General features: G+C 42.8%; 1 protein-coding gene across 3 annotated transcripts in view; it reads right to left on the reverse strand.

Moving 5' to 3' along the window:
* RNF145 (ring finger protein 145) overlaps positions 1-26442 on the reverse strand; it is a 58490-nt gene that overhangs the window by 19560 nt on the left and 12488 nt on the right. For all 3 annotated transcript variants that reach the window (XM_079968226.1, XM_079968225.1, XM_079968224.1), the window contains exons 2-4: positions 22327-22540; positions 12101-12209; positions 3269-3360 (exon numbers count right to left, since the gene is read on the reverse strand). In XM_079968226.1, coding sequence (XP_079824352.1) covers positions 3269-3360; positions 12101-12209; positions 22327-22510 — 385 coding nt within the window. In that variant the 5' untranslated portion in view covers positions 22511-22540. The remainder of the gene's footprint in view (positions 1-3268; positions 3361-12100; positions 12210-22326; positions 22541-26442) is intronic.

A 26442-nucleotide genomic window follows, 5' to 3' on the forward strand; every position in this document is an offset into this window, starting at 1 on the left:
TAATGCAAATGACCTATAACAGGGGTTGCCATTGTGGCACCTGCAGCCACACATGCACCCACAGAGGCATTTACGACTGAAATTAGGGTGGAAAGAAGGATTATGTTGCAATGCAACCAATAGAATAGGTTGTGGTGTGTGTGGTGCCCTTGTCTGCATATGTGCTTAACAGGCCCGAATGTGGTTGGCAACACTTGCCCTATATAGTGCTGACTGTTGAGGTTGAGCTTTCGGTTAGCAGGATCCCCGAGTGGTACAGTGCACAGACTAGGCTGCTGGTGGTATTGTTTACCCATTACCACTTGCCACTCTGAGATACTTCAGGACGTGAAAACTCTTTTACAGCTTAAATTGAGTCCTGGAGGTGGGCTTAATTAAGACTGGAGGAAGCAGTTTTTTTCTTCACTTCTAATTTATTCCGCCACCACTCTTAGTTTCTAAAGGAGATCAGAGCCCCAAACAGCATATAGCTGGGGGAGGAAATTAGGGTTAAGGGATGATTCATGCTTTATGGCGCAAATCCTCCAGTCTAACTAGAAGGGCTATGGTCAGTCTTTGTCAGTATGTTTTGCAGAGGGGGATTGTCTCCCTTTATTTTTTGTATTTCCAAACTTTCACTTCTCTGCACACCTGGGCAGTCCTCAGAAATGTCACTTAACATCAGAAATTTAGGATCCCAGTCTTTCCTGCATACCCATTGAGGACGATTTCTGTCCTACAAGCTTAACTAACAGGACTTTTCACATAAAGCCCCAGGAACAACAATTTGGGGAGAAAGGCTAGGGATTCCCAAGAGGATTCTCAGCTTACCCACAAGAGGTTGTATCGAAGTAATGAATTAACCTGAATGGGTCTACTCTGACTAAAAGTTAGCTGAATACAGCCAGTCAATTGTATTTTATAACTGCCCTCCTCCCACCCTCAATGAGAGGCTCAGTTTGGCTACTGGTGAATTGGAAACTGGGAAATTAAAAAACCTGAGCCAGCAGAACCGTTGGAAGATTAAATCTAAATAGTTTGGGATTTTAAAAATAAATGCCAAGAAAACAGTTTGAATCAGGAGCTTCTTTTCCAGAGTGCTCATGAAAAGAACATGCTAACTGTAAAATGGAAACTGAATGAAAGCATATTTGTAAGGAAAGAGACAAACAAGATGAATTTTAATAGGGAGAAATGTAAAGTATTGCACTTGGGCAAAAAAAATGAGAGGCACAAATACAAGATGGGTGACACCTGGCTTGAGAGCAGTACATGTGAAAAGGATCTAGGAGTCTTGGTTGACCACAAACTTGACATGAGCCAACAGTGTGATGCGGCAGCTAAAAAAGCCAATGCAATTCTGGGCTGCATCAATAGGAGTATTGCATCTAGATCAAGGGAAGTAATAGTGCCACTGTATTCTGCTCTGGTCAGACCTCACCTGGAGTACTGTGTCCAGTTCTGGGCACCACAGTTCAAGAAGGACACTGACAAACTGGAACGTGTCCAGAGGAGGGCAACCAAAATGGTCAAAGGCCTGGAAACGATGCCTTATGAAGAACGGCTAAGGGAGCTGGGCATGTTTAGCCTGGAGAAGAGGAGGTTAAGGGGTGATATGATAGCCATGTTCAAATATATAAAAGGATGTCACATAGAGGAGAGAGAAAGGTTGTTTTCTGCTGCTCCAGAGAAGCGGACACGGAGCAATGGTTCCAAACTACAAGAAAAAAGATTCCACCTAAACATTAGGAAGAACTTCCTGACAGTAAGAGCTGTTTGACAGTGGAATTTGCTGCCAAGGAGTGTGGTGGAGTCTCCTTCTTTGGAGGTCTTTAAGCAGAGGCTTGACAACCATATGTCAGGAGTGCTCTGATGGTGTTTCCTGCTTGGCAGGGGGTTGGACTCGATGGCCCTTGTGGTCTCTTCCAACTCTATGATTCTATGATCCTTTTCAAGATTACAAGTAGACCCTGGTGGTAGTGGTGGGATTTTTTTTTTTTTTAATGATCATAGAAATAAGTGGGTTTTGCAAAATTAGCTCAGAAGGGAAAGCAGCCAGCCTAGCCAGAAACAGCAGCTTTTTATTCCTGCGTTTGAACAAACACCTCTAAAGAAAGCTTTCAGGCCTCCCATCTCTGTTTTCTCAAAAACCGCAACACATTCACCAGAGCAAAGAGACTGAAAAGGGTGGGATTTCTTGCTGAAGGCTGCATTACTGGTAGTTTCGGCAAATGAGCTGTTTAAAAAAGTTACTGCCAGAAGACAAGCTGATTTCCTGTCAGACCAGCTGTAACATCACCATAAAGCAGAAGATGAATATCCCTTTGTAGGGCTGGAACATGCTTTGCTTATGAAAGAAGGTCCCAATAATAAAAAACTGGTCAAAGCCACAAGGCCACCATGGACACAAAACACCCAAAATCAGTCTTGAGTACAATGCTAACTTATTTTTGAACAGCCTGGCCTGTAACTAAAATTAAAAAAACAACCAATGAATCAGCATTTATTTATTTCCTTCTTCCCTTAAAATTTCAGCTATCAGTTTATTTTAATGTTGATTGTTTAGTTAGGGTGTCCTCATCTACATCACAAAAAAGTCATCTAAAAAGAGAGGAAAGATTTCAAGGCCCCTGCTGCTCTTCCTTATGGTTCTTGCTCTATAAACCAGTCAAAACATGCCTTCAAATAGAGGACAATCCTCTGATAGGCCTCCAAGCAGAGGACTGTCCTCTGGAAAAACAAAAAAATAATTAGAATTATTGATATAGTGCAGCGTTTTTATATAGTATAGTGGGTGTGGCGTTTTGTGTTAGTGTCATTATATAGGGGTTAACAGTGACATCAGTTTCCATTCCTGTCTCAAAACGGCCCCACGGTTTCTTACCAAGGGCCTGTAATATTTGAAAACAAGCAAACAGAATTCACAGAAACGTGTAGCTGCAATTCTCTGCCCTAAAGCTGGAATCTCCAAATATTACAGGCCCCTTACTGCTTAATCCACATAATCCAGATCACAGGTTGGCACAAATAGAAAACAGGACTGAACGAACAGACCATTCCAAAGAAGACACAGAACAAGCAGTACCCAGTAACTGAAGAAAAGGATCCAAAATTACAGCTATGGTCTGTGAAGCTACACAATCACTATTCATTTTGTTTGCTATAAATGGCAACACACAGGCAGATAAATATGACTGAAGAGGGTGATTTTGATTATGTGAAATGTGCTTTCATGGTACAAGAAAGAACATGGTGCCCCTCAGGAGATGTCGAATTTGAGTGTACTCACCTATTAAGGCTGTCATAAAACGATTCATGGAAAGAGGTTCTAAGTACATTGGCCCTTCATAGCCAGACTCCAGCTCACTCCTCACATAATCCCTGAGGAACACAATGAAGCATTATTAAGTGAGGTGTAAGAACGGGTGCCATTAACTGTTCATGCAAAAAGACCCTCCATTTCTTTTTTTGCCATGCACATTCCAGGAAATCATAGACACTTGTTGTCCATTTGTTTAGACAAAATCTAGCAAAAATTTGTATGGATGCTCCTGAAGTACCAAAGTCTGTTATACTCCTTTATCATAGTGTATCAGTCTGAGGTCGTAGAACACATCTTCTGGTATTCCTATCCAAGTCAGACCGCTGGGCCCATCAATCTCAGGAGCTGACCAACAGCAACTCTCCAAGGTTTCAAGACTGGGGACCTTCATTGTCCTACCTGCTAGAGACTGAACCTGGTACCTTTTGCAGATGCTCTACCACTGAGCTATGCACCTTCTTTTTTACATCTGAATAGGGCCAATGTCACATGCGACCAATTGCGCAACTGGCTACTTTGCCACTATTGCGCACCATTGGGAAACAAGTGCTGTTTCCCAATATCACAGAGGGCGTGGGGAGCAAAACTCACTCAGAATTCACAGAAGAAGATTTTCTATACTGGTTGTCCTAGGTGCAAGCCATGAAAATGTCCTGTGTGAAATAGCCCTCAGTGAACCTACAACTCTTCTCATTTTAAACTAAAGCATGTATTGTGTCTTACCCTTCCTAGAAATTTCACCAGCTTTCTTTAACCTGAATACATCCTACTGGGAGGTGGGTTACAAAAATGTGACTTTGCAACCAGATAAGCAGAACAAATAAGCCTCATAAAAATGTACCAATTTCATTTTTATTTTTTTTAAAAAAAGAAGTAGTAGTTCCATATATGCATCATGTTTTTTTCCTGTTTTGGGGACAGGAACAAAAAATAATTAAAACCACTGTTGCATCTCTTCAAGCAGAGAAGCTTTCAATGGTTTACAAACACTTCTGTAATCCAATCTAAATACTAAACAATGAAAGAATTGGGGCTACAAACAAGCCACAAAAAGGCTTATACCGCCAAACTTAAGGCTGTATACAACTTAAGCCATACATTGATTAATTAAAGAGGCAGCCAGATTGTATTTATTACTTGCTCTTTGGCAATGCTATTTTCTGAGTTAACTTTCAACAAGTAATCATTCTCTCAAAGTGATTGATAGTGAGTGAGGAATCAGTCTATTCTAAAATATATATAGTAAGTAAAAGGTCACATGCTCAACTTGCAAAACCCAAGTTCAAATCCCAGCTGAGATCACTGATTATTAGATGGTCTTGGGCTACTCAGCCTCAGTTTTCCCTCTTGCAAAGAAGTTTTAAAAATATCCAAGATCACAGGTTTTCCTGTGGACGTAAACACTCTGCACAGCTGCTACTTGATGCTACAAAATGTTTACTGAGAATAATGATATGTGGGACTTACTTTTGGGTAATAATATTTAAGAGTGCAGATTTTTGTATAAAATTGATGTCTACGCCTTGGAATTACCAATGGGCTTCTACAACTGAAACAACAATCCACAGAATTGGTTGCAAGGATGAATGAGACTGAAAGGCATACCAATACCATGAAGAAACATAGATCAAGCCTATTAGTATATTGCATCTGATCTTTTTAGACTCCCCAATAGCAAAAATTGAATTATTATTTCAGCCAGAGCTACCAATGGAAAAGAGTAATACTGAAACTCTCTCAATTCTTGCCCCTGCCCGCCAGATCCTTTCTGCTAAAGAGCTGCAATTCTACCAAATCTGCAATCTGAAGAGGTGCCAAGCTACATGTTGTTCCGTGTTCCTTTTTGCTGATAGATTCCCCCCAGCCCTCCCTGTGAAGGGAAGCATCTAAAGGAGGCTGGAATCTTAAGCAGCAGAGCAGGCAAAAGATGCTGGTTAACCCTTGCCAAACCAGTCACCACCCCTCAAGCTGCTTTTTCACAAATGAGCAAAAATACAGGGGTCCTGGCATTCCCCCCTCCCGTAGGTAAAAATCAGGTTTAGGAAGTTATTTTGAAAGGGCAAAACAGACGATAGGGAAAGAAGTATTAAGGCAGTGATTGTGTGTGTGTGTGTGTGTGTGTGTGTGTGTGTGTGTGTAAGAGAGAGAGAGAGAACACACAAACTGGTCTCCAAGGAGTGTGGCTCCCAGGGGGGACAGATGTGCTTGCAGAGGCCTCCTTAACATCCACAGGATCTCCTCCCCTGCTGCAATTAGCCATGAAAGAAGTATTCTACTGTAGTCAATAAAATAAAATAGGTTGCAGTATATGCTTGGCTGCCCTGTGTGTATGTAGTGCACACAACAGTTTCTCCAGTTTGCAGTTGTGTCTATGGGCCCCAAAAGGTTGGTAACCCCTGGATCAAAAATTCCCCAAAGTTCTTTTCCTTGGGAGAGCAGCAGTCATGAAAACAAGATTGACGGGATCACATAAAATTTGTAGCTTGGGCCCAATTTTTAGAGCCGAATGTGAAATTTACAAGGCAAGTATGCAAAAAGAGAGCAAAATAACTGGTAATGGAAATTGAGGGAATAACTGTGAGTACTAAGTAAAAGAAACTCTGTCTCTATTTAGGAGAGGCATATTAATTTAGGAATTTTTATGTGGGCTTCTCTCTGATTCATTTATCCTTCATAGCCTTGTGCCTTAAGATACTCTTGGACTTAAGGCAAAGCTAATCATAAACGGGGGGGGGGGGGGGGGGGAGCGCACTCAAGCTGCAACATGAGCTGGATAACAAATTATTCTCTTTAACTCATTACAAACTATTTGCCTTCCGAGTTATGAAACTAACAAAATGAGTAATTCTCTTGTTATAAACATTTTAAAAATCTGCCATGAAGTAGCAAGCCTGACACAGGTACGTGGAAGAGGTGTTTGAAATGCTACAAGTAGGTGAAGTGGCTCTCCTTAGTCTACAACCAGCAATTAAAATGCATGAGAATAAGAAAGGGATCTAAAGGACCAATACCGCTAGTACATTACGACCTTCTCCCTCCATCTTTGCTGCACACATTCTCCCTTTTTCTTGTCCAGCCAGTACTATGCAATCTGTCAGTCTGGAAAAAGTGCCCACCATGCTTTTTAAAAATCAAATTAAAAAAAACAGCACCACCTTAATTTTAAAATGTGTGTACAGTGGTACCTCTGGATACGCACACCTCCAGTTGTGTATCCTTCAGGATGCAAACGCGGCAAACCTGGAAGTATTTTTCCAGGTTTCGCCATGCACACATGCGCAGAAAGCGGTCCCTCCAGTTGTGGGAACCTCGGGATCCGACCAGAGCTCCGGAATGGATCCTGTCTGCAACCGGAGGTACCACTATATCCCATCCTTTGTATTGTTACTCCACAGATGGCTAACAGTAAGTAAGTACGGTAAGTAAGTAAGTAAGTAAGTAAGTAAGTAAGTAAAGGCTCTCTAAGGAATGATTCTCAAGATGGATCCTTGCACACACACTGAACTAATGTTGTTTAAAAACAAAAGACACATTTTAAGAAGCATTTCTGAACCTACATGCATGCATTCTTGGGCATACAAGAGATGTATTTGCAAGCTAGCAAGGATGAATTAATTATAGGCAACTGTGGTTTCTTTAGCCACATCAGATAATTCAACAGACACTTTTGTTATGGGCAAGTATCTACACAACTCCTTTCTAGCTTTCATATTATTACTGTCATCTTGGATTTGTATGTGCCACTTATCTGTAAAATTTCAATAATACTCATTGCATTTTTTGGCATTTACCCATCTCTTTGAAAGTGTGGGAAAAGGAACTGGAATGAAAGTGTGAACCTGACAGCCAAGGCATCAGAATCTTGCGCAGTCAGTGGGACTGCTGAAGCCTGAGATCTCGAAATAGCTGCATGGAGAAGAAAGTTTGGTAGCCTCTACCGTACTATTTTCCCAAATTGTGGGTGTCCAATGCAACTTCTATTACTCCAGAACAAGTGTTTGCTCAGAGAAAACTCATGACGTCATTTCATAAGTCAGGATAAACCTGGATTCCTATTCCTTCTATCACTTGATTATATTCTACTGTATCTCAACAGCCACTGTACCAGTAATATATGCAAAGGGCTTTAAAAACTCTTAAAAGCACTATATAAGATGCTATGTATTAAGAAAAGAAATACTTTGCCCTGAAGCTACATTGTAATTATGAGCCAAGCTTTCAAAGGAATCCTCTAAGGATGTTTTCAATATAGTAGCAACTAAAATGCCATAATAATTAGCTAAGCAATAGCCCTGTTTATTAAACTGCTATTAAGGAGCACAGGAATAAATACAGAAATAAATCTGTAGCGCTTGCTTCATTAGTATTTGTTTTATTCTGCTGCGGCAAACAGGTTGCTGAATAACCTCATAGGGGGATGCACTGCACAGTGGTACCTCGGGTTAAGTACTTAATTCGTTCCGGAGGTCCGTACTTAACCTGGAACTGTTCTTAACCTGAAGCACCACTTTAGCTAATGGGGCCTCTTGCTGCTGCTGCACCGCTGGAGCCCGATTTCTGTTCTCATCCTGAAGCAAAGTTCTTAACCTGAAGCACTATTTCTGGGTTAGCTGAGTCTGTAACCTGAAGCGTATGTAACCTGAAGCGTATGTAACCCAAGGTACCACTGTATATGAAAAGAAGCTACAGTAGCACATGAGGCCATGTCCAGAGATTAACAAATGAGTATCTTACCACAATCCTGCCCTTTTATGCATGTAAGGATGTGCACCTAATAGGAAGAGGCACTGCCAGGCCCCTATTAGCTTCCCTAAGACCATGGGGTGATGGAGGCCTTGGCAGGCCATTTTGCCCTCATCCTCAACCTACAACCTCTGGGAAGCAAACGAAGACCTTCCCTCTCTATTCAATGAATGACGTCCCAAAATTTCCCTTGCTGAAATGGCCACAGCCTGACCATTCAAGCTGCTAGTCTGTGATTATGTGGATGCTGTGCATTCTCTGGACACTGCATGACAACGAAGGAAACTTCTGTGCCTGAGGCTTGTATCAAGGTAACCAGAACAGAATGGGGAAATTATCCCTGAGCATAAAAAAGGTGAAAACAATGTGAAGTACCGTATTTTTCACCCTATAGGACGCACTTTCCCCCCTCCAAAAATGAAGGGGAAATGTGTGTGCGTCCTATGGGGCGAATGCAGCCTGGAGAGCCCCGTAAGCTTGGGGGACAGCGGGGAGGTGCAGCGCGCCATCCCGCTGTCTCCCGACGTGGTTTGGAGGCTGGCGGCGGGCTTCCCCCGCGCCTAGCCCCGCAAGCTCCCAGAGCGATAGCAAAGCTGCGTGCAGTTTCGGGATCGTTCTGGGGGCTGGGGACGGGGGAAGCTCGGGCTTCCCCCTCCCCCAGCCCCGCATGCTCCCAGAGCGGGTTTCGCGCAGCTCTCCGCAAGCTGTGGGAGACCGGCGTGACTTCGCACTGGCCTCCAACAGCTTGCGGAGAGCTGCCTGTTCTGGGGGCTGGGGTGGGGGAAGCTCGGACTTCCCCCGCCCCAGCCCCATGCCTGGGGGGGGGGAATAATTTTTTCCCCCTTTATTCCCCCCCCCCAGATCTAGGTGCGTCCTATAGGGCGAAAAATACAGTAAGTCATACAGTTCAAAGCAAAACAAAATGCAATCGCTAAACTTTACTATTCCACATACATACATTGGGTAGGATCTAGATATGCCCTTCTGTTCATGGAAGGAAATCTAATTCAATGGAGGTTCCTACAGACAACCTGTACTCCACACCATCTCCCACACTTTTCTGGAGGATCCCACAACCCTCTGGAGCAGCGGTTCTCAACCTGTGGGTCCCCAGATGTTGTTGGCCTCTGACCTTGCTAGCTAGGGGTGATGGGAGTTGTAGTTCAACAACATCTGGGGACCCACAGGTTGAGAAAGGCTGCTCTGGAGCATCTTTGCAGATGTTTACAGTTGGGTTGGCCAATGTGGTGCCCTTCAAATGCTGCTGGACTACAACTCCCATCAGCCCCAGGAAGCACAACCAATGGTCAGGGATTACAGGAGTTGCCAGCCAACATTTTGAGGCTCACAAATTCCCCATCCCTAGCCAATGTATGTGAGTCACTGCCAAATCAATTTATCCTATAATAAATAATCCTATAATAAAGGAGGAAAGGGCAGCATACATGTTGATGTAGTAGTAGTAATGAAAGACAAGATGCCAAAGTGAGCCTATACAGATCATGGAAAGCTTTGAGAAAGTTAGGAATGTACGGGGGGAAAGCTTGCTTGATGGGGAGATGGGAAACTGACTGACTACAGGATTATTGTAATTTGAACAAGATTCAGGCTCATGTATACTCTCTACCACCTCCTTTCATTTCTGAACAAGAAAATTATCTTCTTTGTTTACATGTCTCTACAATGTCCATTTGCTTTTCTCTCTCCAATTCCAAACCATCTGCTGGAAGAGAAATTCTGTTGGTTTTGGAAGCCAACATACTACTTTCTGGACATCATTTTAATACACCAGTTTCCACACCACAGAACACCACAAGGAACTGGCTTCAATTCCACATTCCTTGCATTTCCCACATAAAATCTTCAAGATGGCTCCTCTGCTAAAAAATAAATTTAAAAAATCAATGTCTTTGCTAAAGAGAATTTTTCTCCCTGAAGAAAACTTGCAGACACCATGGAGTCTTACTCTTCTTGATACTTCACCCTCGGCTATCCAATGTCTAACTTTTTATTTCACACCCTCAATGTCAATAAATTCCTTGCTGCAAAGCTAACCGGAAAAGTAATAAATATCTACAATAACTGTCACAGCAATGATTCTTTATGTTCTTGGCTACCTTCCTAGCTCCCCCTTGTCCACCGTAGGCTGAAAAGCTGAATCACGTTGTTGGCCCAGAATGCAGCTCAGATGGCAGAGGTTCAATAGCTGGCTAAGGATGGCCCTGCGTATCTGCTTGACACACATAAATATGCTAACACAGGGATGGGAAACAGGATCTGGCCAGTAGGCTGAACGCTGAGCTTCCCCACACCCTGAAAGCCCACTTTTCTCAGGTGCTGGGTGGGTGCAGCTTTAGGAAAACAGCCTCCAGGTCATATCAGAACCATTGTTGGGCCTCATTAGTTCTGTAGGCCAGAGGTTCTCACAGCTGTGTTAACATGAAGGGAATGGTTTTTCTGCATTTTTAAATAAAACTTTTGTTTGAGAACGTAAATGTGACCAAAACTAAAAGCACAGTATTTTAAAAAATCTTTCATAGCAATGTTATACTTGACACTCAAAAGTGCACGTTATTTTCCTTTTCTTTATACATGTAGGTAGGGCTTGCAGATTTCAGACAAAAGGAAGAGTTGTTGCCTGAGCTGAATATGCCTACTAACCCAAAGTCTGAATGTGAAGATGTGAATACATGGGGAGGGGGGAGGGAGTTAAAAGCCTGCAGAATTGAAGCAATTCCATACTGCGTAAAAAGACCACTTAATAGCTGTATTTGAAGGGTGGTTGCTTTCAGAGATAACAGAGTTCCATAAGTTGTGCCACATTTAGTTGTATACAGTGGTACCTCGGGTTAAGTACTTAATTCGCTCCGGAGGTCCGTTCTTAACCTGAAACTGTTCTTAACCTGAAGCACCACTTTAGCTAATGGGGCCTCCCACTGCCACCGTGCTGCTGCCGTGCGATTTCTGTTCTCATCCTGAAGCAAAGTTCTTAACCCAAGGTACTATTTCTGGGTTAGCGACTCTGTAACCCGAAGCGTATGTAACCCGAGGTACCACTGTATCCTTCAGCTGTTATGTCCATATCTGGTCCTTCAAAGATGGTTAGAAACAAGAATTGTATGGGAGATGGTTTATTTAAATACTTTAAACATTTCCTCTGACACTGTACTCCAGACCTCAAAGACAGGGTTTTGGTTTTGATGCTGTTAAAATTGGGTTGTTTTTCACGACTGTCTTTTAAAGGTGTGATACTGTTATTTTTAGTTTTGCATTTTACATGTTCTCAGCCACTTTATATCTAAACCAGTGTTTCCCAACCTTGGGCCTCCAGCTGTTTTAGAACTACAATTCCCATCATCCCTGACCACTGGTCTTGCTAGCTAGGGATGATGGGAGTTGTAGTCCAAAAAACAGCTGGAGGCCCAAGGTTGGGAAACACTGATCTAAACGCACGTGTGCGCACACCCACACCCCTTACATATCTAGGCATGATAAGGGAACCATTACAACCCAACAAGACTCATTCAAGGCTACAACTAAAGTCAACAGAAAGGTTTCTCATAAATTCTTTGGGAAAACCAGTGTTTGACTAGGATTGTGGAATCTGAGTTCAAATCCCCATTCTCCTACAAAGCTCAGTAGCTGAGTTAGGGCACGTCACTGGTGCTAATATAAACCCACCCCTCTTTTGTGAATAAACAAATGGGAGTGGGAACCATATGTATCAAGATCCTTGGAGAAAAGCCATAATATAAACTACAAGTATAGTCAGCAGAATAGAGTGGGAGGCAGATTTCAGAAATTTCCCCTCTAAATCTGCTCTAGAGGATTGGGGAGGGACTTCTAGAGAAGATCTGTGGAGGGTTGAGTTCTGGAGGTGGGAAAGGGGGATTGTCAAAAACTGATTTCCGTCATTTTCTGTCAGTGGACAGTCACCACTGGATACTACCTTCTATAAATACATAAATGGAATAAATAACGTATTTTGCAAGTGGAAGTTATTGGCAAAAAACTCATGAAATGCAAAGCTTACAAGGGTGGTGAGACGACTCTTACCTGGATATCTGATGACCAGCATACAGCAACAGTGCAGTTAGAAAATACAGGTAGAGTTGAACCAGGTGTTGTCTGGGTAAGGTTAGGAAGACAACACTTAAGATGTAACCTGGAGAAGAAATGGAAATAATTTCACAGTTAAATCCATGGACTTTTAAAGAATGATATTATTCATTTCTTTTAAAAGTGAATTTAAAGTTACCACTTTCTGCATTTTTTAAAAAACAAAAAAGCAGGTGTTATGGCTAGAGCCATAGCAAATCAAGAAAAAGACAATTAATATTAGAGAGGTCAACTGATCCACAAAACGTCAGCTATGAAGCCCACCTAGATAATATAGTTGTCACATAGGGCAGAATCTCACTGGTTTTTCTGGTCCTGTTGCTCCAGTGAAGGTACCTATTAGCAGAATAGGAGAGGGAGGCTATTTTTGCAAAATCCCCCACCTCCTGCATCCCCCAGAACAAGCACCCTCATTCTGTTCTGGAGGTTTGGGAGGCTGTCCAGAACAGATTTTCAGGAGGCACAGTGCAAGGGAGAGAGAGAGAGAGAGAGAGAGAGAGAGAGAGAGAGAGAGAGAGAGAGAGAATTGACAAAAGCCCTTCAACTTCATGAAATCCAATCACAGAATCTCTCCCATGTAGTCTGGCCCAACAAAACCAAGCAAAATAATTGCAAGCTGAACATAAGCCAGCACTGCGAAGCAGCTTATGAAAAAGAACATAATGCAGTCTTGGGCTGAGTTAACAGAGGCAGATTGAAACAGTTCCACTCTATTCTCTGTTTGTTGGGGTGCATCTGGAATAATGTACACAGTTCTGGGCAACACATTTAAGAACGTTAAACTGGAGCATGTCTAGAGGAGAGCAATTAGGATTGTGGTGGTGGAGAGGGTCTGGAAACCAAGCCCTATGAGGAACAGCTGAAGGAGATGCTTCTGTTGAACCTGGAGGAGGAGGAGGAGGAGGGGAGACACTCCCTTCAAATATCTGGAGTGCTGCCATGCAGAAGATGAAACAAGTTTCTTCTCTGCTCTAGAGGGCATAAAAGAACCAATGGGTTGAAATTGTGGTGAAGCAGATTTCAGATACAAATGTGAGCAGAAACCTCCTAACAGTAAGCTGTCTTGGGAGGTGATGGATTTCTTTAAGTGTATTTAAGCAAAAGCTGGACTCTTCTGTCAATGATGCTGTAAGCTGCATTGCAGAACCCTAATGGAAAACAGGGCTGGTTTAGATTACCTCTAAAGTACTTTGCAATGCTATGATTCTAATGGTTAGGGAGGTAAGAATGTTCCTTTGCAATTAATCATACGGTCCCTCATTAAAAGGTAAAGGTAAAGGTACCCCTGCCCATACGGACCAGTCTTGACAGACTCTGGGGTTGTGCGCCCATCTCACTTAAGAGGCCAGGGGCCAGCGCTGTCCGGAGACACTTCCGGGTCACGTGGCCAGCGTGACATCGCTGCTCTGGCCAGAGCCAGAGCCAGAGCCGCACACGGAAACGCCGTTTTCCTTCCCGCTGGTAAGCGGTCCCTATTTATCTACTTGCACCCGGAGGTGCTTTCGAACTGCTAGGTTGGCAGGCGCTGGGACCGAGCAGCGGGAGCGCACCCCGCCGCAGGGATTCGAACCGCCGACCTTTCGATTGGCAAGCCCTAGGCGCTGAGGCTTTAACCCACAGCGCCACCTGCGTCCCTCACAGTCCCTCATTACTACTCTCAAACAACAGTAAACTCATTGAGGAGACAGCTGGTGGTGCACCCTTAAGAATACTTTTTCATGGAAAGCAACCAAGGAATCAATACTTCAATTCAGGCTCTGAACGTTTGCTTATTCTTTCAGTTGGGGCTCTGAACAGTTGCTTATTTTGAGTAACAGCAGCAGAAGTGGTCTATTCACTCACTAAGCAAATGACATTCTTCATTTGTTGTAATAAAAGGAGGTGATCGACATAACTTTGCTGTCAGTCAAAATGTTCAGGAAAAATAAGTCAGAAATCAACGCTGAAATAGGGAAAGGCATTTCAGTCTTTTAGATATAGACTAAGATTTTCCTTTAAAAAAAGAAAAGGAATCACCAATGAAGTACCAGTTTCTCAATGTTTTGGTTTTCTGAAGACCTGTGTTTTACATGGCTCCTTATCACATTGGGCACGATCCTGATTCCCCACCCAACACTGAATGTGTGGAGCTCACATGCAACTGCTGTGTGAGAAAGGCTTTCACAGCAGTTCACATGTTAAGCCACAAGCAGTGTTGTACTTTCCTTAAAAATTTTAATCAGGCAAACTTTTAGAAAAAATTGCCTTAGAGAATATTCATTTTGCATCAAATGTTTTCCGAAATCCTAGAGACTGAACCCGTTCAGAATTATTTTACTCTTATTTTACTCTCTCAGTCTCTCTCTCTCTCTCTCTCTCTTTTAGTAAGGAAAGCTTTTTTAAAAAAAGTATTTGCAGTTGGTATTCATTCACATTGCTACCAAGGAACGAATGAAATGGAAAATTTTCTGGCGGGGAAAAAAAGCTACAGGAAGTTTTCCCATTTTGGAAAATTTTCCACATAATGTTTTCCATCCCACATCACTGGCTGCAAGTAAGACAATGCCATGAGCAAGAGCTCTCTAGAAAAGGTAGCCCCAACAGCACAAACCTTAAAATGCTGGAAGTGATAGGCAAAAATAGAAGAGTCAAGGTCACTGCAGCTACAATACTGCTGCTTATGAGCTTACCAATATCTCAGCATTCACTCTGATTTTATGATTGCGGTAACCACTAAAAAAAAAAAAGCACCTTGCAGATTTCCATTTTTTTTCCTGCAAAAGCCTCAGCTCTGGCCAATGTGCATTTTCATAATCAACAATGTTGGCATCCTAAAATGATCAATGCAGTATGTGGGACATCCTGTAAACAACTGAGAATTTTATATCCCAGTAGCTAAACATTCAGAGATAGAATGGGCTGGTACTCTCTGTGGAAAGACAGGGATTCTGAGAAGAAACTGGAATTTGCACCTCTATTCCGGTCCCCATCCTCACTAATGTAAATGTTCACTAGCATCTCCAGGTTTCTAATCCACCAGCTGCTTAGCAAATCAAGGCCCTGGTGATCAAATAAAGTTTGTGATCACTGAAATGTCTGTAAATTGTTTCTCTCACATAATCATTGCCATTAGATCAGCTGAAGGTTGATATACACACTTTAAATGCAGGCACACAAACACAAGCCAGCATGTTAGCAGCGCAACACACTGTGCAAGTTTCCAACTTTAAAGTAGTATATTCCAGAAATGACCAAATCACAGGCTGAAACACCCTAAGCAGGGTTGAGGAACCTGTGACCCTCTGAAGACCACAAGATTGGTAGCAGGTTCAAAGGCATGGAAATAATAAGTAGTAAAGTACTAGTTATAGATTCGGGGCAACCATCAAGCACATGAGCTTTAGCACATCTCTTTGCACCAGTAACATATGAAGGAGGACACTATCCTTGAGAAAAATGCATGGATTCCATATAGGGGGATATGAAAGAGCTTGTTCATTGTTCCATACAGGTACATAACTTTGCATATCACACCAACGTGCAAAATCACTTGCACCTTGTCAGTAGCATTTCTCCCAGTGTTAAAAGCCACTTGAAGTTAGCAGCGACAACAAGGTGAACATAGTTCTTATCAGGCTTGGTCTGCAGTTTCCAGTGAAAGTGTTTATCTTCAGTAAACGGCGTCCACCCTTGGCCTTATACAGCCCCTGATCCATGCAGTATCTATTCTGGAGGACAAATGCAGGCATGAAAGACTAATGGCAATACTATCATTAGTCTTGATCTAATGAGGAACTTGATTATGCAGCCGATCCAGGAGGATCTGCTACAGGGAGTTCCCTGTGGGAAACTTGGTTTCACAGCCAATTTGGTAGCCTTGAAGCTACATTCTATCAGCTGCCGAGCAGTGACTTCAATCCTGGTTTCTCTGCAAGGATTGGGCCCGCGGTTGAGTTTGCCACAGAGAACTCAGTCATGCAGCTGATCCAGCTGCATCTCTGCATGCGAATGGTTTGGGGAAAACAGTCTCATGGGTCAAACTGGGACTGTGCTAGGCCAAATTTAGCCCATTGGCTGGAGGTTCCACATCCCAGCTCTAATTACTCAAACAGACAGGTCTTAACCACTGTACTGCACAGCTTTGGCTACAAAGAGAATATACAGTGGTACCTCAGGTTAAGTACTTAATTCGTTCCGGAGGTCCGTTCTTAACCTGGAACTGTTCTTAACCTGAAGCACCACTTTAGCTAATGGGGCCTGCTGCTGCTGCTGCACCGCTGGAGCACGATTTCTGTTCTCATTCTGAAGCAAAGTTCTTAACCTGAAGCACTATTTCTGGGTTAGCGGAGTCTGTAACCTGAAGCGTATGTAACCTGAGGTACCACTGTACTGGCTAAGCTATGCAGTACAGCGGTACCTTGGACGTCGAACGGAATTCCAAAACGAACCAAGGTGTGGCTTTCCAATTGGCTGCAGGAAGCACTTGCAGCCAATCGGAAGCTGCGGAAGTTGTGTCGGATGTTTGGGTTCCAAAGAACGTTTGCAAACCGGAATAATCACTTCCAGTTTCCGATCATTCGGGAACCAAAGCATTTGACTCCCAAGGCATTTGAAAACCAAGGTACGACTTTCAATTTCCTCCACAACAGCTGAAGCAAGAATGACACAATGGTCCAGTTCACGTGTTGCGTCCATTATGTCTCAATTGCAGCCACTACTAGATGACTAATATGTGTGAAAACTGGCTCAGAGAACACTGCTATCCCCTTAAGCACTTAAAAGGACTTAAGTAAGTAGCTGATAGGCCCACCCTGTTAACTAATTGTGTGGAAAAAAACCCTTACTTAACATGCTCCACTCTGTTCTTTCTCCTGTGTCTGAATGATCCATGCATGCATTTCAGCAACCACTAAGGATGGAAGAGGGAATGGATGCAGACCGCACAGCAAGTACTGAATGCAACAGGATAGCTATAGCCCTCATGTGCCTTCTCACTGTATTAAGTAACTAATTTTCTGCAAGGAACTCAAGATAGCAATTGATCACCACACAAAAACTTCCCTCCAAGTGCGTGATCACAAAGAGACACAAGGCAAGTCATAAGATTATGGATTCACTTAAAAATAGCTACACTTCCAAAATAGAACATTTGAAAATTAGATCTGTCACTCAGGCACTAATGTCGGCCTGAGCATGAAGGCACACTATGAAGAGGTCTGTTAAAAGTGCTTAACCAAAACTACAACCTGTTCTTTCCCCCTCTGCATTTCATTGCCGGGATGTGATCATGGCCTCAAGTGTGCTCTTTGACTTTGTGCCATAGAAGTGAGTGGCTGCTGAATGTCCCTGGGGATGCTATTAATGTGACAGCAAAAGCCTCTCAGGGGAAAGGCGGCATATCACAGCAGCCAGAGGACAGAGGTAAGAGAAGCAAAAATCAAATGAACGGTGAGAGAAAGACAGGTAAGGGACTCTGTTATTTATACAGAAAGGCTTCCTCAGCCCACGCATTTCTGAAGCAGTGACAGATTTATACTAAGCATCAAAATTCTTCACTCACGTTAACAGGCAAATCCAATTTCCAACTATCTACTTTGGGGCAGGGAAGCTAGCGTAACACTATGCAACCTGGATGTTCTTAAGAGAGGAGAGGAATAATATCCATCTGACTGCCTATTGCTTGATGGTATTTGACAGAAGTCAAGAAGTTAACCACTTTGCACTTCCACTGGCATCTGTTTCATTTCTAAGGCCAATTCTAAGTGCTGACTGTGACCTAGAAAGCCTTACATGGCCTGGGTGCCTCATGACCTAAAGCAACAGTGGGGAACCTAGCCCATGGCCCTAATTAGCCCTGGCAGGCCTCTGGATTTGGCCTGCAAGGCCATGCTGAGCAATCCACACCCACCTCCTGGTCACTTGATGTCATATGATGTCAGGTGCAGAGATCCACTGTCTCTGAACAGTCGACAGCAAAAAGAGATTCAACATATATATGACACCACCGGACAGCTTCAGACGGCAACGTATTTGTGAACTTTTATTATTTTTTTGCTAACACTGGAAACAAATATTTTGATAGTACTTTGCTTATAGTAACCTTTTAAAAACCACTTTCCGATTTGTAATGCAAACCTCATTTTGTCCTTGCATTTTAAAAAAATGTTGCTTCACTGTATTCTCTTTTCCCATTCAGATTCTTCCCCCCAAGCTACTCAGGGTGGTATAAATGGTTCTTCCCCCAATTTTGTTCTCACAACTCTATGAGGTTGAAGCTGAGAAAAAGCGAGTAGCTCAAAATCACCCATCAAGTTTCACGAGAGATTGGGGAGTTGAACTTAGGGCTCCCAAGTCCTAACACTTGTAAGCACCTGTAATGGTTCTAGGGATTGCTCGTGCGTAAGCCGGTGCTTATCTCCCCGGCTGGGTGCAAACACCTGGCTGGGTTGCCTAAGTGAACCTTTTCTGTCCGGACAGCCACTTACCTGTGACTGACTCAATCGCTGGCAGAATCCGTCAGTGGGCGTTTCTTAAACTTCTTCCAGCAAAGAAGCTCTTTGATGCCTAGTCTCCTCCTACTCTCTCTGTGCGGAAGCCTTCTGCGCAAAGAGGGCGTGGGCAACGGAGGACCCCTACTCTCCCCGCTGGTCCCAGGCAAGGAGTCATGGGACTTCCTCGCCGACTCCCCCATCTGCCCCCCTTCTCCACTTGTGCTACACTGATTCTCTTCCCCAGAAGATGGGCTGCTTCTCCCGATCCCTGGACACTCTCTGGAATCCCTCTGGCTTTTGCTCTCTCCCTCCGGCACTGATGGCAGTCCCCTGATAGCACCCTTTATCTATACAGTGCAAAATCAACTCGGTCTGCTCCCACAATAGCTAACAACTGTACTGTCTTACAATTAACTTAGATATAAACAGTCAGAAGTCAACTAACTATCCGTTTTGGTGCGGAATGGGGTTTCGGCTGTTTTTCTTAAGTATATTTTCTCCATAGCTCTGCAAGCCGTACGCCCAGCTTCCGCAAGTCAAAAAGACAGGTTGCAGACTGTAATCTGTGGTGAAAATCAGTATGCTGCAGGCAGTAGACATGTACGCAGATCATTATCACCCCACCTGCAATCATAGCATTAAAACGGAACTACTACTAGCGCAAACAAAGCAACACTTTCATCACATGTACTCTTAAGAGGGCAGCATGAGCAACTGGCAATAGCTGGACTTCCTTTATTTTCTGGGACAGGTTTCACAAGGAAGGATTGCCAAGCACAATGGAAGAAGTGTATGCCAACAATCCTCTGGAAAGCCTCAACATGGTTCACCCAGAAATCCAACATGCAGCTCAGAAGCACCAATCTATAACGAACCCCATTCTCACAAATATGGCTAAGGCAGCAACATTATGAACTCTTTATACATCTCTGTAGCTGTCAGAGGGGGCGCTTTCTCCAAAGTCCAGAAAGCGTAACAATTTATCTGACCATTACATCTGGTTGTGTCACACTGACTTTGGCATTCTTACTAGGAATAGCCAGTGGTTGCATTAGGCTGAAGAATCAGAGACCTCCCACATATCAGCCTTAGAAAATGCCAGAGGGATAAACTGTGTATAGCAGCTCAAAAGGAAAGTGCCTCTATTTCTTTACATAGATCTAAGATACGGTAGGTCCATTATCTGAAAGTACCATTGCTGGAGCTAAAAGCAGATCTGGTCTGCTTAGCACCTGGATGGGCAATTGCTCAGTAACCCTGTGTACACGGTCCTGAGCTCTATTGAAGAAAGGTAGGATTATCAGTGAATTAAAGGAATTTTCTTATTTTTCCTATCTAGCATCCTATCTAGCATCAGCTTAGCATCTGCACTACAAGCTATTATATCTACATAATTTTATTTGTAACATTATTTGTATGCCACTCTTGTCCGTGTACATCTTAAGCATATGAATGAAATGGGGGAGGGAGAGAGTACATATATAAAAGACATCATGTGGCAAAGATTATTATTTAAAAATCTAGATCACTTATGACAGTTTACAAACATCAATATGAATGACCATCCAACCAATGAAATCATTTATACTAAAATCAAATAGCAGAGACCACCCCTCTCTCAGTGAAATATTTCTCGAATTTATGAAACGTCCTTTCTTGCTGCTTAATATCCTCCAGGGGTGAGCAGTGCAGTCAACATGGTCTGAAATATCTGAATCTGAATCTCTGCTTGTTTTATACTAATAAAAACAAGGGCATGGTACTAGCATAAATGAAAGTATTTTCCCCTTTGATGTGTTGGGAAGTAAGGCAATGAATCTGACTTGATGGTACAGGACTTGATGGTACAGTAGGATTACAAGATACAGTGGACCCTCGGGTTACGTGCCGCTCTGGATACATAATCTTCGGGTTGTGAAAGCGGCAAACTCAGAAGTGTATTCTTCCGGGTTCGGCCACTCGCGCATGCACAGAAGTGCTTTGTGTGCCTCTGGTTATGGATTTTTTGGGGTGCACACGGACCCCCAAAATGAATTAAATTCATAACCAGAGGGTCCACTGTACCTTAAAAAGAGCTCAGTCAGTTAAAACATAATTATTTTAAAACAATAACAAACAACAACAACAGACCAAGTATACGTTGTTCAGCTCTTCCATCAAGCTAGATGGTGAACAAAACAAACATACCGTATTTTTTGCTCTATAAGACTCACTTTTTCCCTCCTAAAAAGTAAGGGGAAATGTGTGTGCATCTTATGGAGCGGATGCAGGCTGTGCAGCTATCCCAGAAGCCAGAACAGCAAGAGGGATCGCTGCTTTTGCTGTGCAGCGATCCCTCTTGCTGTTCTGGCTTCTGGGATTCAGATTTTTTTTTTCTTGTTTTCCTCCTCCCAAAACTAGGTGCTTCTTATGGTCTGGTGCATCTTATAGAGCGAAAAATACGGTAATTTACATTCTCTCTCACACACAATTACAATCATTGGTGGGGTGGGGGACAGTGGAGTACGGCTCAATGGTTCCAACCCCTCTTCTGTGTCCCCATCACCACTTTCCACACAGTGAAGGGGGAAGGTTTGTTCTCCATGTGCAGGCTCCTCTGCATGATTTAGAACCCTGCCACAGTCAGGGGAAGTGCCTGAGTAGGGCTAGTGTATTTCTGATACACAGGTACGAAGTGTGCCAGAGTTTACAAAATGCACACGTGGCTCCATCAGTTGTCAAACGAACTATCCTATGGGACCACCTTGCCCGGCAACTGCACTCCTCAGATGGGGCACGAGAGTATCACACGCCCCAGAGGTGCATGTAGCTTACACTAGAAATCAAGCTTTAAGTGTTATGGCCCCAGCCCTCTGGAATCAATTATCCGCTTAAATGAGGCACCTAATGTCACAATGTTTTGGAGCCTACTGAAGACATTTTTACTAAAGAATGCTTCCCCCGAGGGGTGACCCAGTCACTTATGGAATATTAATTGCATATGTGGACGTTTGTATTGTATTGTATTTGTATTGTACGTTTACAACACTATTATATCACTTTAAATGTCCTATCTTCCCCCAAGGAATCTTGGGAACATGCGTTTGCTAAGGGTGCTAAGAGTTGTTAGGAGACTTCCAATTTCCCTCACAGAACTGTAATTTTTAGAGTGGTTTGATGATCAGTCCTTCTTCCCAGGAAACCTTGGGAATTGGGAGGCAGCCATGACTGTGCTCTTGCACCTGGTCCAGAAGGTGCAGCCGGTGCAAAATGCAGCTCCCAGGAACATCCAGATTAACACATACTATATTGGTATGGAAAGATCTGCACTGGCTACTGACCTAAGTTCAAGGTTGTGTTGCTGGCACAACTTGGGACCTATACAACTTGGGACCAGGATGCCTAGCAGACTGCCTCCCAATACAGACCGAGTCAATATTTAATACCTTCTGAGGGCACCCTACTGATTTTTCACTTGCTGACAATATGGAAGCAGGCCTTCTGGTGCCAGCACCCACCCTCTGGAATGCCTTCCCTCACGCAATTCAAGAGCTAGAGGAAGTAATGATTTTAAACGCCTCTTAGCAACTCAAACCTCTCTATTAAGACACTGACTATCATCAGATACTTTGAATACACTGAGAGAGGTTTTGCTTCAGGCAGAATGCATCACTAGCAGGGAATAAATGCTCTGGCCAGCCAATGCATACTCACCCACATAATGCATATTGAGAGCCAAGTACTTGTACTGGAAGAGGGGGTTGTTGTTGAGGCTACTTCTTTGGATCTGCTGGAAGAAGGAACTGACATCCCATCTGTACAAGACGTCCAAAAGCATGATGCTTGGGACCCGCAAGGCCACATTTAACATTGCTTCCAACTTCTCCTTAGCAGCCATTCTGTTCCTTATCAATGGATGGGTAGCAGACTGTAAAGAGCAAAAGACAGCAAGTTAGGCACACCAAAGGATCCACAGCATTAGAATTTATGAAGCTGTCTTGTACAGAGTGAGACCACTGGCTTACGTGCCTCGGTACTGTTCACGCTGACTAAGTAGATGGAAGTTTGGTAGTAAACATTTTTCACAAAGGTGGGCTACAAATCATAAAAAAGCACCCCCAATTTCACCACAATGCATTAAGCTGCAATGTTTTCACCATTTTGTACTCACTCACATTTATTTTAGATTTGGGGGAAGCTTAACTTCAGATTCAAAATAAACCAGCTACCCTTTAAGTTTGGACTCTTTTTTACCATTTCAGTTGCTCCATATAAAGTCTTTAAAGCATGTTAAAAGGGTTGTTGAAGCAGGATATTTTCTACAGTTTCACATTTTAGTAATGTTTGTATGATTCGTTGGAGCAGGATTGGACAAAAGGCCTGCCATAAAATAGGTGAAGTCTTCTAGGCCGCTTTTAAAAACAGGGTTTGCTCCTTGTCAAACTTTCCCCCTATTTTAAACAACATTAAAGCCTTCCTTTTTCACACCACCCAAGGCTATGTTGGACGGCGATATGTATGATAAGCAAACACACACTGATCTGGTTGCACATAACAGTAAACCATGGTTTGTATATCAAAAACCAAGTTAAACATGGCTTGTCGACCCCAGGGAATCTAATAAACCATGGATTGTTTCTGCAAAGCTTGTTTTGTTTCCCAAATGCCTCATGCCTTTGTAGCTTTTTGAGCATCTGTGGTTGTTGGCTAAACAAACCATGATTAGGGAAAGGTGCTCAATTTGCACATAGTGGCATGCCATTGGCCCATACACTAACTTATTATGGCTTCAGAACATCGTTTGACGGCAATAAACAAAGTATAGTTATGCTTCTGGGCAGCATTCGTACATCACACTAAGCCGTGGGTTGCTGAACTTTTTTGTCTCAAGGGCCATATTCAACACTGGCCAACATACACACCCCAGGGGCCACATTCTAGTGCTGGATGTAGCTATCACACACTATCACCATGTAGACTGACACACAACCAGCTACTGTACTAAGCCATGGTTTAAAAAAACCAACTATGGCTACAAATCTTAGTGATACTGAACACTGGCAGACACACACATGGAAAGCTGCTGAAGTGATGTCTGCTCATTGAGTCAATTTGAGCTCAGCTGTTATATGACTAAACAACACCCTTTTAATAACTGAACTCAGTCTGGGCATAAAGCCTCAAAACTTTTATCTGTGCTATATTCTATTTGAACTTTTAAAAATGCAAGTAATGCATCTGATATTTGATGGACTGACCAGAGGTGCTGTGTAGTCACCAAAGAGATGACAGTATGAACTGGGAGAACTGCATAAAGTGCCCTTCTGTCAATGTAGCTTTCAGCGCTCACAGTCACTTACTGTCAACAGATAGGCTCTGTTGTATGAGAAGGACACTGCATTACTGCTCAGTCGGGTGAAGGCTTTCAATTGAGATGTCGGTTAACCCAATGCCTACAAACCTATAATTGCAGTTAAGTCTTTTTCAGCGCATAGTTTGCATAGCAGTAGGCTGACTGTACTTGTTTTTTCCTACATAAACCACAGACACAGACAGCTAAATGTACCAATTATTCTTAACCAAAGAGAAGACAAAGTAGTAAGCAATTAAACAAGGAGAAAGGTGGTAACGGGAGTTTTCAAAACAATGTGATATCAAGAGACGTCACAATATCAAGATGCTAAGCCAGGGGTAAGCTTATTTAAGTCATAGATGGTGTACTAAAAAACTATTATTATTGCAATTAATTTATTAACTGCATTCTAAAGCAGTGTCGCAAAGTGATCTATACATAAGATAATTAAAAACTAGTGTTCCCACGGTCCATTGACAGGCTTTAAATTTACAAATCAAAAGTGCACCCTCAGGATCACTGAATATCTAAGGCAGGGATAGCCAACATGTTTTCCTTCAGATGTCGTTGAACTCCTATCATGCCTGAACATTTGCCTTGCTGCTTGAGGCTGACGGGCATTCTTGCCCAACAGCATCTACAAGGCACTATGTTTGATACCCCTGATCTCAAGGCTTAACTGGTCTGTGTTAAACTGCTTAAAACTTCCTTTGGAAGTGTGATGAGGTATGAAAATTATTATAAAATAAATAAATATGTGATCCTAATCACACACAAAGGAAGTGACAGTGGATCAGACCAAGATCCAACTAGCTCAGTGTTGTTTATGAATCTGAGGAACCAGTAGGTGGGAGGCGATCCACTGGTAGTTCATGGTCCCTTCTTTCCACCTACCCCTGCTATAGACCCTTTTGGATTGTGGTGTGGATTCTGTTATCAAAGGACACTGTTGGCACAGTTCTAAGTCCCACTTACTCTCTCACAATCCCGTTTTCAGAGCACTGTTTTAAAAAACAAGTTCCACTTGGGTGTGGGTGAGTGGACAGTTTGGAAATTATGTGCATGAATACAACAAATGAAAGCTAAACCAGCCATTGGGATTGAATACTTACAAAAGGGAAGAACAAAATCTATGCACGGCATGGATGAGCAACAGGCAGGTGGATAAATTGAGAAATGGAATGGTAATAGTCAGGCCTTATTGTACCAGCCCAAGTTACCATTTCAGTCATAAAAATAATCCAACTGAAAATATGGTTCAAATGAAAGAATAGAAGAGATGGGTGTGAAGAAAGAAGATAGCCTACTATCTAATAACACCCATTTATTAAGCCAGTAATTGCAGAATTTTCTCCATTACAACAACGTTTCACATTTCTAAGATCAAGCCTGCAGATTGTTGCCTTTACCACAAAACAGAGCTAAACCAACTCTAACCCTGGATACATTTTAGTAAGGCATGAAAGAATTCTAGCACATCTAACAGATAAGGATTATGTTTTGACAACCTGATTAGCTTATAAAGGTGTCACGGGAATCAAGCAGAAAATAATACGATAGTGCCATAAAAACAGGATCCCTAACGATGTGTGAGAGTTGCTTTTCAAGGCTGAAAATCGGTATACATAAGCAGGACCAGGAATTTAGTACAACTGAGGACTAATGAAATCTGCAATAGTCTTGTAATAAAAACAAGTAACTCGGAAGGAAACCTTCTTGCAAGAGAGAAATCCATATAAACCAGGCATGACTGGAAATCATCCATAAAAACTGCAATGTGAGTTAATATTGCCAGAATCAAAGCATTTGACAAGATTGATAGGCTGCTTGATAAGACAAAAACCTCTAAGCAGTTTGCATAAAATACTCACAGGGCAGGCTACCTGTACAACTCAGAGGCGGCTGCTCACCCACGAAAGGTGGGTAAGGAAAAGGTGTGATTGCTATGAACACACTTATGTAGCAGGCAGGAGAATCATAGAAGATTGGAGAGAAAGATGAAAGGCAGCAGTTTAACACAACAAAACTGAATACATGATGTTATACAACAGCAACACTACTACAGTATCTTGGAACTGTGTGTCTGTGTGTAAAGCATACAGTTCCTTTAAATGGATTGTGCAAGAAAGCACAGCTGATCTTGCCAACATTTCAACCTGTGTCCACTTCAGTTTTATAAGGCTCGTTAATATCTAGGTTTAGGAAAGGCTTTCCAAAAGAGTTTCATAGATCTGCTTCGGCCTCAGAATACTATTAGGACGGTAGTCCCAGCCACCAAAACATTAATCCACAGCTATATACACTGTCGTGCCAGTGGTCGGAGAAGAAGAATTGATGAGAAGATTCAGATATGACGTCCCTTCAGTTATGAACAACAGTCTATTGTACGGAGCTGCCTGCGATATATAGCTGCATATAGCAAACAAGCGAGAGCATACTCTGCTCGCTCTCAAGACGAGTGCTTTCAAGTATTCGCC

Source organism: Podarcis cretensis, assembly GCF_951804945.1.
Source record: "Podarcis cretensis genome assembly, chromosome: 2".
Taxonomy (NCBI): domain Eukaryota; kingdom Metazoa; phylum Chordata; class Lepidosauria; order Squamata; family Lacertidae; genus Podarcis; species Podarcis cretensis.